Genomic DNA, 17,563 nt, shown 5'->3' with positions numbered 1-17,563 from the left:
ATCCCGGCCTGCGGCATACCTCGGCACCCCCTTGCACGGAATCTGAGCGTGAGGGAATCTGAGCGTGAGGGAATCTGAGCGTGAGGGAACCTGGGCAGTGCCGCGTAGTGCGGCGTGCGCGGACGTGCGCGGACGTGCGCGGACGTGCGCGGGCGTGCGCGGGCGTGCGCGGGCGTGCGCGGGCGTGCGCGCACGTGCGCGCACGTGCGCGCACGTGCGCGGGCGTAGTGCCGCGTGCGCGCACGTGCGCGGGCGTGCGCGCGCGTGCGCGGCGTGCGCGGGCGTGCGCGCGCGTGCGCGGCGTGCGCGGGCGTGCGCGCGCGTGCGCGGCGTGCGCGGGCGTGCGCGCGCGTGCGCGGCGTGCGCGGGCGTGCGCGCGCGTGCGCGGCATGCGCGGCCAGGGCGCAGGCAAGTGCCTGAGGGTATGGGGGTGGGCGCCACCCTGGGGCTACCCATAGCATCGTCGGCTCAGTGATGGGTATCCCAGGCTTAGCTAGACTGAGAGATATTGTGCATATGGTCTCTACAATATACTCACTGACACTCCACCTCCCAGAGCTCGTCCCGGTCCGTCACGGCCATCCTCGTCCTCCGGAGGGCGGCGGCGTCACAAATCCGACCACAGAGCACCGGGACGCGGTCGGGCGATCTGAGGCTCAACTAGGCGTATGCATTGTCCACCCAGGGCTATCACCTGGACCCATCAACAGGCGGGGGGTGTTGTTCACACCTGGGCAAGCATTCATGCAGCACAGTACTACTCCTGGCAACCGACACCGACACACCATGCTGGGCGAGGCGACACCGCGATCAACACTCATGCTTTCCGCGGCGGCGCCACTCATGCTTTGGCTCCTCCTCCTATTCGCCGCCACCGTCTGCGTTGTGGAGTCGCGCCCGCGCTGGCGCTCGGCACGAGGTGCTCACGGCACGCGGGCATCGCTGCTGGTAGGCTATCAGGTGCAGAGGCCGCCGAGCGCCGCGGATTGGCGTCCGTCCGTCGCGCGATCGCGACTCCGCGTCCTCTAGGTGTGCACTGTGGCCGGGAACCTCTACCTCGCTGTGGCAGGCTGCGCCTGGTTCGGCGCCGAGGCGAGCGTCCCACGCCAGAAGCCCTCGCACCACCGCCGTGGACACACTTTGCTTCAGCCTCTACCCTTCGCCGACCCTAGGTGCCTGCGACGGCCGCGGACCGCCTCTACTCCGACCTGCCGTACGTGCGCAAGCATGTGCTCGCTCCGCTCGTGGCGCACCTCGCCTCGGACCTCCTCCTCTACCTCTCCCTGCCCGAGCTGCGGCAGCCCGCCCTCATCGCGCACCACCTCCTCACCGGCGCCCTCGCCCACCTCGCCACCCACCCGGTGCCGCACCCGCACCCGCACCCTCTTCTCCGCACGCCGCGTCTACACACACGCCGGCCTGGTCGGAGCAGGTGCCATACACGCACCACTACATCCTCTTCTTCGCCGGCGCCGCCGAGCTCTCCAACCTCCCGCTCGGGTGGATCGAGCTCTGCAAGTGCGACCTTGGCTTAGAGGCTTGCGGTCAGGGCCATGCGCACCCTCCACCCCTTCTCGCTCACTCTGCGCTAGGCTCCTCCCCCCTGCCCGCGCGGCGTGCCCAGGCGGCTACTCTGCCGCGAGGGCCGTCTTCGCGGCGAGCTTCGTCACTCTCCGCCTGCTGCTCTGGCCGGCGGTGACGGTCCGCTTCTGGAGCGACTCGCTCCTCGCCCTCCGCGGCGACGTCGCCTGCGCCTCGCGCGGTGCCTGCTCCCCTCCGACCTTCCCTCCTCCCTCCCTCCCTCCTCGCTCCCTCCCTCCTCCCTCCACCCTCCTCCCTCCACCCTCCTCCCTCCACCCTCCTCCCTCCTCGCTCCGCCCCCTCTATGGGCGCCAGCCTCTCCCCCTCCGACCTTCGCTCCTCCCTCCCCCCATGACAGCTCTCGCAGCCTGCTAGGCGCCACCCTCTTCTACCTCGCCTCCAACGCCGTCCTCACCGCGATGCAGCTCGGCTGGGGCGTGATCATCTGCAGGTGCCGAGATGCAGCCGAGATGCAGCCGAGATGCAGCTGAGATGCAGCCGAGATGCAGCCGAGACACATCCGAGATGTCTGCAGGCGCATCGCCGCCGCCGCCTCCGCCGCCGCCTCCGCCGCCGCCTCCGCCGCCCCGTCGCTCGAGCACCGCACGGCGACGCTGCGCGCGCTCGAGGGGTCGCGCATTTCCTCGAGCCTTCCGGGATGCTTCTCGGAGCTTTCCCGCAGGCGCAGCTGCGCAAGCTCGAGGCGTCTCGCCCCCGCCTCGTCTTCGCCTACCGCGCCTCGTGCTTTGCCTACTCGGCCACGGGCGCGGCGCTCTAGCCTGTCCACATTGGCAGCGTCGATGGGGGCTTTGACACATGCTATCGGTTGTGGTGCTGGACGGCGGAGTCCACGTCCCCCCCGCCCGCCAGCCTGGGGACTGAGCACCCGAGAGGACCTCAACCTTGTTCGTAGCCCGCGCATCGTCTCTCCCACGCCCCCGCACGCCTCCTCCAGGCGCGGTCTACGCCGCTTGCCTGCCCCGCCTGCCCACCGCCTTCCGCTCCACCGTCCTGTGCGGCGGCGGCTGGTTCGCGGCGGCGCTGCTGCTGCAGGGAGGCCTCTCCTTCATGAACGATGCCGTCGCCACGCTCGGCAGGCGAACCCTGCCGCCCCCTCTCGCCATTGGCGGCGCAGCTGCGAACCCACCCTCCACCCTCCACCCTCCCCCTCCCCCCTCCACCCTCCACCCACACCCACACCCTCACCCTCACCCTCACCCTCCCACCCTCCACCCTCACCCCAACACCTGGAGCTGCGAGCAGGCCCGTCCCGTTCAGCCGACGTCTGTGGCAGACGCTCGACCGGCTGCTGGCGTGGACGCTCACCGCCAACGCCGCCGCCACCGCCCGCGTGTGGGCGGCGTCTGCAGAGAGCACCGCGCACCCGGCGTTGGTGAGGGAGAAGGGGCGAGGCGGATCCCATTGAGGGCGCACTGCGGGCTCCACTCCCCCCCCCCCCCCTCCTCCCTCGTTTGCGGCAGGCTCCGGCGATGGTGCTCTCCTTCCTCACCTTCATCCCCTCGCGGCTGTGCGAGGTGTGGGGCCGGATGGTGCCTTTCCTCGCTTGGCATTCGGCGTGGCACTACGTCCCGAACGCAATCGCCCTGGCCTGGATCCTACAGACGGCTGCCGGAGGGCCGGGCGCAGGAGGAGCCGAGGCGGAATAATAGACAAGAGTGTTAGACCCTGGCGATTTAAAAAAGCCGCGGGTCCGCCCGCTCGCCGATACTGATCTACTGAAAGAGTCGGCTTTTTACCCTCTGGCCTGCATAATGGGCCAAAATGGGAAGCTGGGTCCGCTACACATCCGCCCCGCTGCCGCTACAGAGTACAGTCTGAATCCGTACAGAGTGGAGTCAGTGCGCTCTACACCCCAACTGCCTGCCAGTGTTTGCTGTTTTGGCACGGGTATTGTGTGCGCACTTTTGTTTGGGGGTAGAACGCGGCATCTGAAGCTGGAGCGAGAATTTATCGCACACAACACAACACACAACAACACAGTCACAGAGCACACAGCACAAGTTGCCCTAGTTCAACTTGAAGTTGAACTTCAAGTTCTTCAAAGTGTTCTTCAACTCGCTCGATGTACGATGAACTTAAGGGTGCCCCTAGGGGCTAGGGTTCTGAGGGCCGGATTTTTTTAAGACCTTTTAAGAAATGAGGAGATTTGGGGGCTGAAATTGCCATTTAAGAGATTGCAGGCACGGGGGGTCCCTCATTTAAGACCGTTTAAGAAAATCGGCCTCACCGGCCATGCGTCGCTGGGTTCCGCGCCGTTTTCTCCAATACTGCCGTTATTAGGCACAAAACCGCCTCTGAAGACACATCTGTAAGCCATACTCGCATAGGGGGCGCGTGCTAGCTGACTGTAGCCAGCTTCCCGGCCTCCGGCGTCTACCGGGAGCCTCCCGGACCATCGACCTCGGGAGCTCTCCCGCACCGTTTAAGCGTTTAAGACCGTTTAATGAATCGGCGGCCCAGCAGCTCTTAAAACCTGCCATGGCAGGTTTTAAGCCGTTTAAGCCGCAGGCGCCCCAGGGCCCACCCTTTTAAGCTACCCTAAGACGATGAAGGATGATTCAAACGACAAACCCCTCCGGCTGGGCCGGGAGGGGTGGCTCCCGCGGCGCGCTTTCGGTCCCTCGTCCCTTTCTCGATGTTGTTTTTGTTGTGAACGTGGTGCGGTCCGATCGCGATGCCGCGCTAAGTCCACCGGGATGACTGTTGACTGATATGCATATGACGGATGCCGGGAAGACGCACACCGACCGACCTCCATCCACACCGACCGGGGGGTGTCTCTTTGCTTGCTAAAAAAGGCACTAAGGGGGTAGTTTTCACGGGGATGTCGACAATTATTGGATTCATTTCGTCGGCATCGTCGCTGTAACATTTGCGGCCCTGCATTCGCTGCCGTGCGTCCCACGGCACCAAGACCGAGGGACCGGGGCCTGCGGGCGGCGCGGCGAGCAACACGATGATTGACGAGAGAACGGCGCCGCATCGGTCCACGAACTCACGCAGGCTCGTCGGAGCGCTCGTCGGCTGCGGCCTCTTGATTGGGTTGGTGCCGCTGGCCCACCACCCAGGCGCAAATCACGTCGACTGGGACGCATGGTGGACAAAATTCTTCTGTGGTGGTGAAGCGTGCCCCGAGACGGCGACGGAGGTCATCCCTGGTACCAAGGAGAAGTTTTCTGGCCTGTTTGCGTTGCTGGAATCGAGAGAGGAGAGTGCACCCCCACACTCACGCTCACCGCGCCCGCCAAATCGCCGCCCTTGGCAACACCTGCATGTGCATGTAAGGCACCTCCGCCACCCTTCCGCAGGCCCCGATGGACCCGGTGTTTGAGCTGTACCCGGATCAGAATTCCAAACAATGTGTGCCGTGCAACGACCGCGCAGAGGGATCCACAAATGCCGCGCCAATTGCGCTCTCCGACTTCTATGAGACCGAGGCGTATCAGAAGGCGTCAACCGCTCAATGGACGCCACCGGCCGGCTGCGAAAAGGCACCTACTGTAGTCGGGTCTTCACCCTCGCAACCTCTTTGCCCCCAAGCCGCCTCCCCTCCCCACAGGCCGCCTACAAGGGCGGGGCGGCGGTTCCCCTGCCGGCAGAGTTCCTCAGCGAGGTTGAGACGATGATGGCGGAGCATGAGGTGCCGGGGCTGAGCCTCTCGGTGATTCACAACTACGAGGTGGTTGAGACGGCGCAGCTGGGCGTGCTCGTCAAGGGGGAGGAGAAGAAGGTGGACAAGCTGACGCGCTTCCAGGTGTTTCCCGCATGATCGAGCCGCTAACCGTGAATCGTTCCTCACGCTGTGGGCCTGAATAGGCGTGCTCTCTCAGCAAGCCTCCGACGGACATCGCGCTGCTCCAGTTCGTGCAGCAGGGAGCGCTCAGCCTCGACGAGCCGGCGAACGAGGGGCTCAAGTCTTGGCAGATCCCGGACGGTCCCTACACCAAGGGCGGCGCGATCCCAGTGCGCCGACTGCTCACCCACTCGGCTGGGCTGAGCGCGGGCTTCTACCCTGGCTATCTCCGCGGTAGCCCCATCCCACCGTCGACCACGTCGGTACTGGAGGGCGGCACGGCCCCCGATGGCACAGTCATCACCTCGGAGGCGGTGCGGCCCATCCTGGAGATGGGCAAGCAGTGGTGCTACAGCGGGGGCGACGCGCGTTGATCATGAGGGCCAACCCTCGGCTGCATCCCGGCATGACCTCGTGTCTCTGGGGCGTAGGTTCGCTCATGGTTGTGAAGGAGCTGCTGGAGGACCTCGATCCGCTCGCCAAGGAGGACTTTGCCGCCTTCATGGCCAAGAAGGTGCTCGGACCGCTCGGAATGAACCGCAGCACGTACGTCGCGCCGTACCCCGAGGCCGACCTCGTCAACACGGCCATGGGCCATCCGTGGGATCCGCGGGGCTCGTTCAAGGAGTACCCCTCCCAGTCGGTGGCGGGGCTGTGGACGACGGCCGAGGACCTCGCCAAGGGCATGATCGTGATGCAGAAGCTCCTCGCGGGCGACCCGAGCGCGCCGCCGGTGCTCAGCCCCGACCTCGCCAAGGAGATGTTTACGCCTCAGGAGACGGGCACCGACCCGTGCGTCGACAAGATTCCACACTTCCACGCCAAGCAGGGGCTCGGCTACCTCCTCGAGGGCGGGAATTGTGGCGTGGAGCGCTTCTGGCACTGGGGCGACAACCCGGGCTACAAGGCGCTGCAAGTGGGTACCCTCGAGGGCGGGTACGGCGCGGTCGTCCTGACCAACTCGGACCGCGGGGTCGAGATCACGCGGCCAGTCGTGGAGAAGATCGCCGCACTGCAGGGCTGGAGCATGACGCCCCCTGTGGTGATGTGAGCTTGACGCCGCTGGTGGGAAAGGTGACTCCGGGCCAGCGGCCGGTGCGGTGGGGCTGGGGCTGCCACCAGCACCAGCGGGCACTCCCGCGGCCGCACCGCGCGCCCAGGGCGTGGCGGAGCCCTGTGGCGTGCGTGGTGGAGCTCGCGGGGTGAGTCTGAGTGCGGGGGCGCCGCCGCCGCGCCCGTCGGAGTACGGAGGTCTCGCGCGGTGGGGGGAGCAGGGGCGGAAGCTCGTCTGGTGTCGTTCTGGACACTGGATTGACTGGGGACCAGGAGAGACGTCCCGACAGGGAGAGACACTGCAGCCCGAGGTTGCGGTCCAACGGCCTGGCGCGTGGCACCTCTGCAGGCTGCACACTTGTTTTGAGAGAGAGAGACAGTTCTCTCCTGGGTCCTGCAGATTATCTGACGCGCAGGGCCACGTCCCCACGCGCACGAAACTCTACTCGTGTCCACACACAAGCGTCAAGCGATTCGAGTACTCTCCGGTCACGCGGTCCTCCGCAAAATAATTTGTCCAACGTGCACAACGAACGGACGCGGGACGGGGTCGGGGATCGGGGGGCGAGAAAAAGACAAAAGTCGAAAAGAGTGAAAATAAATAAATAAATAAAACGGACACCTCTCTACTGTGAGATGGGTAAAAAGGAGCAGGTCCCCGCCCGTGCGAAAAGAGTGAACAAAAAATATGAGCGCAGTAATTTAGCCCATGGTCCACAACCATGTTCCGGTAGCGCGAGCGCAGACGGGGACGGCGATCAGCAAAGTAGCCCAGGCGGCACCCGACTCCAAGGATACGCTGAAGACGCTGAGGATAGCGCATGTCGCTGCGCTGAAGGGCTCACGCTATAGGGTGCTGGAGGAGGACGGGTACGATGCACTAGCCCCAGCCGTCGGGGGGGTGTTGCCGGCGCTGGTAGATGATCTCTCGGAGAAGAGCCGGAGGGACCTTGGCGCCGGGGTCACGAGGAACTTGCAAGTCGTGGCCGAGGCGGCGACGGGCGCGGTGCAGAGGTGGATCCAGCTCAATGACGAGGCTACGGCGCGCATAATGAAGAGAGAGGAACACATTGAGTGGCTGAGGAAGCTCTTCACTGGGTGGAAAGAGGCTCGGCCGGCCTTGAGGGAGTCGCAGAGGAGGAGGGATAACGCAGGCAACGCAGGGACGGGCCAACAGCCAGTGGGACGAACGAGGGCCGCGACGGCGGCTCAAGCGGGAGGGAGCGGAGACGGTGGGCAGCGAGCGAAGTGGGTGAGACTGATGATGCTCCTTCGACTTAGGGAGCGGTTCAGCTGCTGGGCGGGCTTCAGGCTGGATGGTGCTCACGCGAAAAGGAATCGACGCGATGTGCAAAGCATACAAGAAGGGGAGAAGGAAGAGGAGAGACGCCAGTGATGACGAAGCAGAAACTAGCGCAGACGAGAGCAGGGCAGAGCCGGGGACTGGGGAGCCGGAGCAGACGGCATCGGCCGCCGAGGGAACGTTAGGAAGAGGCACGAGGAGGGCGGCGACCTTAACCGACTATGGAGGACCCGTCGCCAGACGACGCAGGGCAGAAGACGGTGAGGCGGAGCAGACGCGCAGGGCGAGACGAGGGAGGGAGCAGGACTTTGCGGAGATCAGCAGGAGGATGTACGAAGAGATTAGGAGCAGCAGGGACCCGAGGGACCATGTGGAAGACGGCTAGTGCTAGTCCCCCATCGGGAGGACGACCCCGGCTAGTCGCCGACCACACCCACAAAGAACCCTGCACAAAGATCGCAAGGGCGGGGGCCTGTTCCTTTTTACCCATCTCACAGTAGAGAGGTGTCCGTTTTTATTTATTTATTTATTTATGTTCCGGTAGCGCGAGCGCAGACGGGGACGGCGATCAGCAAAGTAGCCCAGGCGGCACCCGACTCCAAGGATACGCTGAAGACGCTGAGGATAGCGCATGTCGCTGCGCTGAAGGGCTCACGCTATAGGGTGCTGGAGGAGGACGGGTACGATGCACTAGCCCCAGCCGTCGGGGGGGTGTTGCCGGCGCTGGTAGATGATCTCTCGGAGAAGAGCCGGAGGGACCTTGGCGCCGGGGTCACGAGGAACTTGCAAGTCGTGGCCGAGGCGGCGACGGGCGCGGTGCAGAGGTGGATCCAGCTCAATGATGAGGCTACGGCGCGCATAATGAAGAGAGAGGAACACATTGAGTGGCTGAGGAAGCTCTTCACTGGGTGGAAAGAGGCTCGGCCGGCCTTGAGGGAGTCGCAGAGGAGGGATAACACAGGCAACGCAGGGACGGGCCAACAGCCAGTGGGACGAACGAGGGCCGCGACGGCGGCTCAAGCGGGAGGGAGCGGAGACGGTGGGCAGCGAGCGAAGTGGGTGAGACTGATGATGCTCCTTCGACTTAGGGAGCGGTTCAGATGCTGGGCGGGCTTCAGGCTGGTGCTCACGCGAAAAGGAATCGACGCGATGTGCAAAGCATACAAGAAGGGGAGAAGGAAGAGGAGAGACGCCGGTGAGGACGAGGCAGAGACTAGCGCAGACGAGAGCAGGGCAGAGCCGGGGACTGGGGAGCCGGAGCAGACGGCATCGGCCGCCGAGGGAACGTTGGGAAGAGGCACGAGGAGGGCGGCGACCTCGACCGACTATGGAGGACCCGTCGCCAGACGACGCAGGGCAGAAGACGGTGAGGCGGAGCAGACGCGCAGGGCGAGACGAGGGAGGGAGCAGGATGTTGCGGAGATCAGCAGGAGGATGTACGAAGAGATTAGGAGCAGCAGGGACCCGAGGGACCATGTGGAAGACGGCTAGTGCTAGTCCCCCATCGGGAGGACGACCCCGGCTAGTCGCCGACCACACCCACAAAGAACCCCTCGACGGGTCTCCCGAATCGGGCCGGTCCTTCGTACACCCCATACGACACAACTGGTCGCGGCACGAACCTATCCCCCACCCACTTGTTTGGCATGTCTCTCCCTCCATCCGTCGCAGCGAGGTGCGTGAATGGCCGCGCTCTGTGTAGCGCGAGGCATATCCTGGCCACCTCCGCGTTGAGCTCACGGCCCTTCTCCGAGCCGAGCGGCTCTTTATCCTTGCCCATCATGACCTGCGTCCCGTTTCTGTCGGACAGCGCCCGTGTCCCGACCTCAAATTCGTCCCACCGCAGTAGGAAGCGCGTAAGCGGATCCTCCTGGAGTTCGGCGTCTCTTACCCACGCGCCGTGCCTCGGGGGCGAGCCCTCCATCTCTCCCAGCCCCGGCACTACCCCTCCCACCTCCTCGCGTGTCGCCAGTTGCGGTCTCGCTACTCCGCTCGGAGGCTCTTGCTCTTTCAGCTCGCACGGCTGCCGGTATCCGAGCGCCTCCTCACTCGCCCTCGCCATCTGTTCCGCCACGTCGCCGGCGTCACTCCCTCTCTTGACCGCTACGACTATACCGTCGTGCTGCAACGACAGCACTGCGTGGCCGTTGCGCGCGGCCCAACGCACCTTCGCCCTTCGGCTGATACTCTCCGCCTCCTGAAAGGCGAACGATTTGACTGTGCGTTCCGGGTGCCCCTTCCCTGGCTTGTGGTGTGCAAGCCAATCCGTTCCTAAAACGTTATTCTACTTTTTCTGGTGCGCTCACTCTTTTACACACATGTGCTTTCACGCTCAGGTCGATACTCCAAATAATATGCTCTAGACCCTCAATCCGAGTCTGACCCGCTATCGCTACCGCTCTCGCCGTCGCGCCGCCGCCGCCGCTCCTTCTTCTCCCGCTTGCGCTGCTTCTTCTCCTTCTTCTCTCGCTTCCGCTTCTCCTTGCGCCCGCCGCCCTCGCCGCCGCCCTCGCCGCCGCCCTCTCGCCCCGCGAGCTCCTTGCGGTACATCTTGAGGAGCTGCCGCTGCTGCTTCTCGCTCAGCGTCGCGAGGAGCTCCGGGTCGAGCTCGCTCAGCCCCGGCTCACCGCTCCCCGCCTGCAAGGCCGCTGCCTCCTCCATGTCGCCCAGCACGTACTGCTGGTTCGCGTCCTGGGCGCTCACGCCCGCGCCGAGCCCGCCCGCGCCGCGGTCGCCCTTGATCTCCCAGCGCAGCTCGGCGCCCGAGGCCTCCGAGCCGTGCAGCCGCCCCACCGGGTCGAGCCGCGCCCTCGCGTCCACCTCGCCCGCCGTCAGCTCGTTGCGCTTCGGGCACTCGCGGTCGCCGACCGAGTGGCCCCACTGGCCGCACGCGCGGCACTGCACGTTGTTGAGCTTGACGCCAAACGGCTGGTGCTGGACCTCGTTGACGAGCTCATGCACGCCCGCGCGCGGCGCGTCCTTGAGGAGCGGGAAGCGCTCGGCCTCCTTGTCGGCAGGCCTTTCCACCTTTTTGCGCTGCGACGCCTCTGCCAGCCCGGGAGGCTTCTGGTACATGAAGTCCATCGACGCGGGCGGCTCCTTGTTCACCTCGCCGCGCCGCGCCGCCATGAGCGAGCGGGCGTGGCGGCGCGACTCCTCCATCGCATGCTCCCGCGCGAGCTCATTCTTCTTCTCCGCCTCGAGCCGCTTCTTCTCCTCCGCCTTCCAGAGCTTCGCCACGTTCTGCGGCGCGCTCGGGTGGAAGCTCTTCTTCCCGAGGAAGTTGAGCGACATGAGCGCGCGGCCTAAAACAGCAGAAACAAAGTACGCTAAATTCCTGGCCCGCTGGATGCGCTTCTCAGCTCACCGGCCCTGGATGTGAGGTTACTGACTGCACTCCAAGTGCTCCAAGTGCTTGCGGGACGGCACGCCGCCACCACATAGATCGTCCTTACAAGATCCTGCTCGTGCAGGTGGGGACCCTGTCCTTCTCCCACCCCTCGTTTGGCGTGTCCGTTGTATTTATTTATTTATTTATTTACCACATAGAGCAGGCCGGCTGCGGCTCCTGATGTACCTCCGCTTTTGGGTGGCGGTCGCGCGCTGCCGACGGCGCTCGCCGGCGCTACGGCGCTCGCGGCGCGCTCGTGGCGTTCAGGGCGGCTCGCACACGCACACGCACACGCACACACACACACACACACACACACACACACACACACACACACACACACACACACACACACACACACACACACATGCACAGACACACAGCCCCTTCCCCTCCCCCCTCAAGGGCGAGGACACGCACAGGCCGCACCTCTAGTGAGGCCCGCATAGTATGTGGGAGACTCGTGCCGCCGCCCCTGCCACCCCTGTGTCAGTGTGCCTGTGGTAGGAGAGACTGCCAGCGACAAGCTGGAGGCAGGTCGCTAGACTGAGATGAGACCGCCAGTGGATGTGGGAGTCCACCGCGCACCGCGCTGCGAGCCTGTCGTGTCCCTTGTCAGGAGCAGGAGAGCCCCACCTGTCCCCCTGATCGTTCTTCCAAAATCCTGCTCGTGCAGGTGGGGACCCTGTCCTCGTCCCATCCCTCGTTTGGCGTGTCTGTTTTCTTTTCTTTTTTACCACACAGGACCGGCGCGCGGCCTGGAAGGGAGAATTATCCCATCCTGACGGTGTGGCGCCTCATTTTCTCTTTTTTGGTCTGCGGCTCTCGCATGACCGACGACGTCGTGGAGGTCCGCGTGCGGGAGAAGATCCCGCTCCGGTGCTGCGTGCTTGTTCGCCGCATGCAGCAGCCTTGCCGCGGCCCCGGCTGCAGCCACGCGGCGGCATTCTGCTACATGGCGCTCGACAGCTGCGCCGCCGGGCCGCCGCGGCGAGTCCGCTGCCCGATCTGCGAGAAGGAGTTCGACCGCGACGCTGTTGCGCTCGACGTGCCGCTGACCATGCTCCTCATGAAGCACCCGTCCGCCTCGCACGCCTATGCCGCCCGGAGTCGGGACGGTGAGTGGCGGTACAAGGCGGCGGGCGGTGCGCCGGCCGCCGTGGACCTCGACCGCGGCAGTGGCAGCCGGCGCCGGCGCGGCGCGTCGGACAGCGGCGACGAGTCACGGCAGCGCAGGCGGGAGGGCGAGCGTCAGTGCAGGGGGGAGGAGGGCGGGCGGGAGGGCGGGCGGGAGGCCAAGCGGGAGGGCCGCTCGGACCGAGGCTCGACCACGGGGCCAGCGGCGCCGCGCCGGCCCATGCTGCCGAGGAGCTTGGCTCCGAGAGAGCGGCCGCCTGCGCCGGGGGCGCGCCTGCCCGTCAAGCTGACGCCGGTGCAGAAGGCGGAGGGCCGTGCCGCGAGGAAGCTGGCGGCGCAGCGGGCTCGCTTCCTTGAGGCAGCGCGGGCGGAGCTCATTCGGCGAGCGCTGCACGAGGAGCCGCAACCCGGCGGGTCGGCGGAGGGTTGGTCGGTGGGATGAGCCATGATGCGCGCGTGCAAACACACCTCTAAAAAAATTGCTTAGCGCGAAAAACAGGCACACCCCAAAGCCCAATCTCCCCCCCGGCTTCTCCTCTCTCTAGACACATATATCCCCCCTTTTAGAGCGGCCAGGATCCACACCCCCCTGCCCTGCCGGCTGCGGGATCGCGTACTAAGTAGGCTCCACACTAGCGTCGCTGGGGGTTCCCTGCCCTAGTTGGGAAGCTGGCCGTTTATCTCCGAGGGTTAGCTCCGCGCTCCAGGTTTCCCCTAGCAGCAGAACGCCCCCTCTACTCGGAGCTAGTAAACACTCGACACGGACTCAACGCCCACCCACACCCGGCGCCTCACCACTCCGGACCCCTCTTCGTGGTCTCCCAACTTTCACTCCGGGGCGTCTTCCCCCACCTCTCGGTCCTTCCTTCTGGTCGCATCCCGATAGTTGTGCGACGGGCGCGGGGCCCGAAAGAAAGAAAAGAAAGAAAACGGACAACCCAATGGAGGGATGGGAGGACGGCACGCCGCCACCACACAGGGATTTTAAGGAGAGGTGTGTGATGCGCTAGCCGTCGCCCACCCTAGGGAGTCTGCCTCTTCCTATCTCTCTTCGCAGTCTCTCGCCGCTTCTCGCTGCAACCTTCATGCCACCTCGCGGTCGTCCCACTCTCGTCGTTCTCTCCCTTGTCATTTCCTCCTCTGTCGCGTCGTTCTCTTCTGCCTCGTCCTGCGACGCCGCCGTCTGCCGGTCCCTTGTTCTCGCGGCTTCTTTCGCGGGGCCCGACCTCCCCTCCGAGGGATTTTTTCTTTTCTTTTTAGGTGTGCCGGTGATAGTACTAGCACGCGCCAGTTCGCACCTGTGTCGAGCCTGTGTGCTAAAAAGAAAGAAAGAAAACAGACAACCCAAGGGAGGGATGGGAGGACGGCACGCCGCCACCACACAGGGATTTTAAGGAGAGGAGTGTGATGCGCTAGCCGTCGCCCACCCTAGGGAGTCTGCCTCTTCCTATCTCTTTTCGCAGTCTCTCGCCGATTCTCGCTGCAACCTGAGCCTGTGTGCTGTGAGAGAGAGTTGTTTTGTTAATTCTTTTTAGGTTTTGCACAACTGTATGCCGGCGCCCGCCAGCCCGTTGTCAGCGAGCCCGTTTGCACCCCACCTCTATCACGACCACATCGCCGATGCCATCCACGCGGTCAGACACACGACACCAGCGCCAGGGCTGCCGGCCGGCGGCCTATGGCTGCAGACGCTCCAGGACGCTGTTCGCGGCGCGGGCTGCACCGAGTCGGTGCACAATTGGACGGTGTGCGCCGGACGAGGCGAGGCGATCCAGGCGCTGGACGATCCCGTCGCGTGCGAGGGTCCGCTGGAGGCGCGCGGCGCCGCCGCTGGAGCACTGGTCCGTTGGAGCACCGGCCTCGACCTGCGGCTGGGCTCAGGGCCGAGGTGGGCCCGCTGCCCGGGCGGGCGTGTGCGGCCGGTGCTGACGGCGCACTACCTGGAGGAGGGACGCGGAAGCTGCGCCTCCTCTGGTCCCTGGCTGCTGCGCGTCCATCACTACTGCGAGGACCCGCTCCTCGCCCCGCCATCACCACCGCCCGGAGGAGGAGCAGGCGGCGGTAGCGGTGGTGGCGGTGGCGGTGGTGTCGGCGGAGCTGGAGGCGGCGGCCTCCATCTCGCGGGCGTGATGCACGGCGCGCGGACGACGGCGGGCGCTGCCCCGCGCGGACGCGCCTCGTCAGCCTTCCTCGACACCGCGCCGCTCTCCACGAGCGCCTCGCGCCGGCTGTTTGAGCAGTCGGATCCGCTGCGCTGCCAGCTCGAGGCGTTGAGACCAGCACACGCACACACGCACACACGCACGCACGCACGCACGCACGCACACACGCACACACGCACACACGCACGCACGCACACACGCACACACGCACACACGCACACACGCACACACGCACACACGCACGCACGCACACACGCACACACGCACACACGCACGCACGCACACACGCACACACGCACGCACGCACGCACGCACACACGCACACACGCACGCACGCACGCACGCACACACGCACACACGCACACACGCACACACGCTCGCACGCACACACGCACACACGCACACACGCACACACGCACGCACGCACGCACGCACGCACGCACGCACGCACACAGGCACACACGCACACAGGCACACACGCGCACACGTACACACGCAAACACGCACACACACACACACACACACACACACACACACGCGCGCGCGCGCGCGCGCGCGCGCGCGCACCGGGTTTTGCACTTGCTTTGCCGTGGGGCTCCTGCCTTTGGACGTGGAGATGCCGGTGGATAGCCCATGCCTTCTCGGAATCTTCTCGGAACCCCTCCGAGCCTTCCCCAAACCTCAGGCCTTCCTTCCCACGCCGGCGCTCTGTCGAGACGCGGCGGTGAGCGGGCGCGGCGCCGCGCGGCTCGAGGCGCTGCTCGCGTCGCTCGACGCGTCGCGCACCTCCGGCTTCTCTGCGAGCGGAGAGGAGGAGGAGGGGGCGGCGTCCCGCGGCAAGGAGGCGACGTACGGAGAGCTCTCCGCCGAGGGGATGGTGCAGCTGTTGACCGGATGGCCGGACCCCTTCCCCCTCGGCGCAGCCTCCCTGCTCGTCGACGTCGGAAGCGGCGTCGGCAAGCTGCTCCTCGCGCGGCGGCGCGGCAGAGGGGAACCGTCCGCGAGCCTTCTCGGAGCTCTCCCCGCAGGCAAGCTGCTCTTCGCGGCCGCGCTGCTCACGCAGTCGCGCGGGCGAGGCGTCGAGTACGTCGAGGCGCGCGCCGCCCTCGCGGAGCGGGCCCTGGCGGCGGCGGCGCGCGACGGCTTCCTGACCGCCGACGAGGCGGCGCGCGTCGAGCTGCTCCACGCCGACGGCACGGCGCCGGGGGTGCTGCAGGGCGCGACGCACGTCTACATGGCGAACTTGTGCTTCCCGGACGAGCTCAACGTGGCGATGGTGGCGGCGCTCGCCGCGCTGCCGACGCTGCGCTGCGTGGCGACGCTGCGCAGGCTGCCGCTCGAGGAGGCGTGGCCCGACGACGCGGCCGCCTGCTCGCTGGCGGCCGTCGAGGAGCGGCCAGTCGGCATGAGTTGGGCGGACAATGTGGGGGTGACGTACTACTGCTGCGAAAAGGAGACGTAGATCGTAGTGCCGCACGTTTCCAAAGGGATTGCCAAAGCGTGTTTTGCCGTTCCGGCCTTCCGGTTCCGCCCGGTGTCCGGTGTACGTTTCGTACAATCAAGCTAGGGACTGTGCAGCGAGCTCCACCCCTCCCTCTCCCACAAAAGCGTCCTCTCACTCTTCCCCTTTTCAGCGGTGACGATCGCGGAGCCCCCATGAACAGACAAGACCCACGGGACAGCGAGCTCACCCCCCCCCCCTCCTCCCTGCACCCACCTTCTTCACCCAGCACATGCCTCTTCATACTTCAACCACGATCCGTACGCCGGCGCCAGTAGCAGTACTGTACTTGGATGTTGTCCTTGCGCGCGGCTAGTCGGCATCCCCCTTGGCCCTCGCGGCGGCCGCTGACGCACGCCTCGCCTTGGCGGCAGCCAGTGCCGCCTCTGCTGCCTCCGCCACCTCTGCCGCCGCAGCCGCAGCCACCGCCGCCGCAGCCGCCGCAGCAGCCGCTGCCGCGGCGGCCGCCTCCTCCTCTGCCGCTGCCAGAGCGTCCGCCTCGGCTTCAGCCTCCCGGCGCGCCTCCGCTGCCACCATTGCTGCCTCCTCACCCGCCTCTGCCGTCTCCTCCTCGCTCGCTTCGCCAGCCGCCTCGGCCTCCTCTCCCAACGCCTCCGCCAGCCCCGCGACCGACGTCTCCGCCGTGATGCCGTACCGAATCCGCTCCTCGTGGAGCGTCTCGAGAAGCCTGATCAACCCCTCCCTGTCCAGCTTCGCGGGCTTGGCTGCAGCTGCCTCTGGCGCCGCCTCGGGATCCTGCGACGGCCCAGCGCCGCCGCCCCCGCCGCCCTTCTTCTTCTTCTTGCCCTTCTTGCCCTTGCCGCGCTTCTCCGCCTCGACCTCCGCCAGCAGCTCCTCGGCATGCCGCGCCGCCTCCGCCTCCGCCGCCGCCCGCTCCGCCGCCCTCTCCGCCGCCCCCGCAGCCCACGCCGCCTCTTTCGCCGCCTTCTCGGCCGCCGCCTTGGCCGCCGCATGCTCCTCGAGGGCGCGCACGCACTCGTCGTTGCCCTCCTTCTTGGCGATCCACAGCGCCGTGAGTCCAGCCGCCGTGCGCAGTTCCGTGTCGGCGCCCGCCCGCAGCAGGCAGAGTACGGCCGCGGGCTAGTTCTGGAGGGCGGCGCGCATCAGCGCGGTGACGCCGGCATTGTGTTGCTGGTTGATGTCCGCGCCATGCTGCAGCAGCAGCTCGACCACCCGCTCGTGGCCTTCCTGGGCGGCCCACATCAGCGCGGTGCTGCCGACGCTGTTCTGCAGGTTGACCTCCGCCCCGTGATGCAGCAGCAGCTTGACCACCCGCTTGTGGCCGTTGAGGGCGGCAAGCATCAGCGCGGTGCCACCCTTGCTGTTCTGAAGGTCGACCGAAGCGCCACGCTGCAGCAACGCCACGGCCAGCCGCTCGTAGCCGCAGAGGGCGGCGACCATCAGCAGCGTAAAGCCGCTCAGACCCTCATGAGTGAATGTCGCGTCCACCCGCCGCCGTCGAGCCATGTCAGCACCGCCTCGTCGTCTTGCCAAGCCGCCTCCACGATCTCCTCGGGGACGGCGTCCTCGTCCGTTCCGCTCTCCACGCCGCCAGAAAAGGGCGCGGCAGTTGGTGCCGCCGCCGCCCCCTTGCCTGGCG

The 17,563-nt window shown here is 66.2% G+C and overlaps 3 protein-coding genes across 3 annotated transcripts; 2 read left to right on the top strand and 1 right to left on the bottom strand.

Annotated features, from left to right (window-relative positions):
* Window positions 1-819: 819 nt before the first annotated feature.
* Window positions 820-6,446, top strand: EMIHUDRAFT_466914 (hypothetical protein; the record flags this gene model as incomplete). The annotated part of the gene is made up of 10 exons (XM_005790282.1): window positions 820-960; window positions 1,173-1,361; window positions 1,433-1,544; window positions 1,625-1,762; window positions 2,537-2,678; window positions 2,845-2,974; window positions 3,063-3,131; window positions 5,162-5,356; window positions 5,419-5,764; window positions 5,827-6,446. The coding sequence occupies 10 exons, from the start codon at window positions 820-822 to the stop codon at window positions 6,444-6,446; spliced, it is 2,082 nt and encodes a 693-aa protein (XP_005790339.1).
* A 3,672-nt stretch (window positions 6,447-10,118) lies between these two features.
* EMIHUDRAFT_109508 (hypothetical protein) lies at window positions 10,119-11,045 on the bottom strand (the record flags this gene model as incomplete). The annotated part of the gene is made up of 1 exon (XM_005790281.1): window positions 10,119-11,045. One exon carries the CDS (start codon window positions 11,043-11,045, stop codon window positions 10,119-10,121), a length of 927 nt encoding a protein of 308 aa, XP_005790338.1.
* Window positions 11,046-11,971: 926 nt separating this feature from the next.
* EMIHUDRAFT_466913 (hypothetical protein) lies at window positions 11,972-15,903 on the top strand (the record flags this gene model as incomplete). The annotated part of the gene is made up of 3 exons (XM_005790280.1): window positions 11,972-12,712; window positions 13,815-14,201; window positions 15,127-15,903. 3 exons carry the CDS (start codon window positions 11,972-11,974, stop codon window positions 15,901-15,903), a joined length of 1,905 nt encoding a protein of 634 aa, XP_005790337.1.
* Between the last annotated feature and the right edge of the window lie 1,660 nt (window positions 15,904-17,563).

The sequence above is a fragment of the Emiliania huxleyi genome (assembly GCF_000372725.1).
Source record: "Emiliania huxleyi CCMP1516 chromosome Unknown EMIHUscaffold_120, whole genome shotgun sequence".
NCBI classification, from domain to species: Eukaryota; Haptophyta; order Isochrysidales; family Noelaerhabdaceae; genus Emiliania; species Emiliania huxleyi.
The sequence above is the reverse complement of the archived record's forward strand: the minus strand, read 5'-3'. Positions and strand labels throughout refer to the sequence as shown.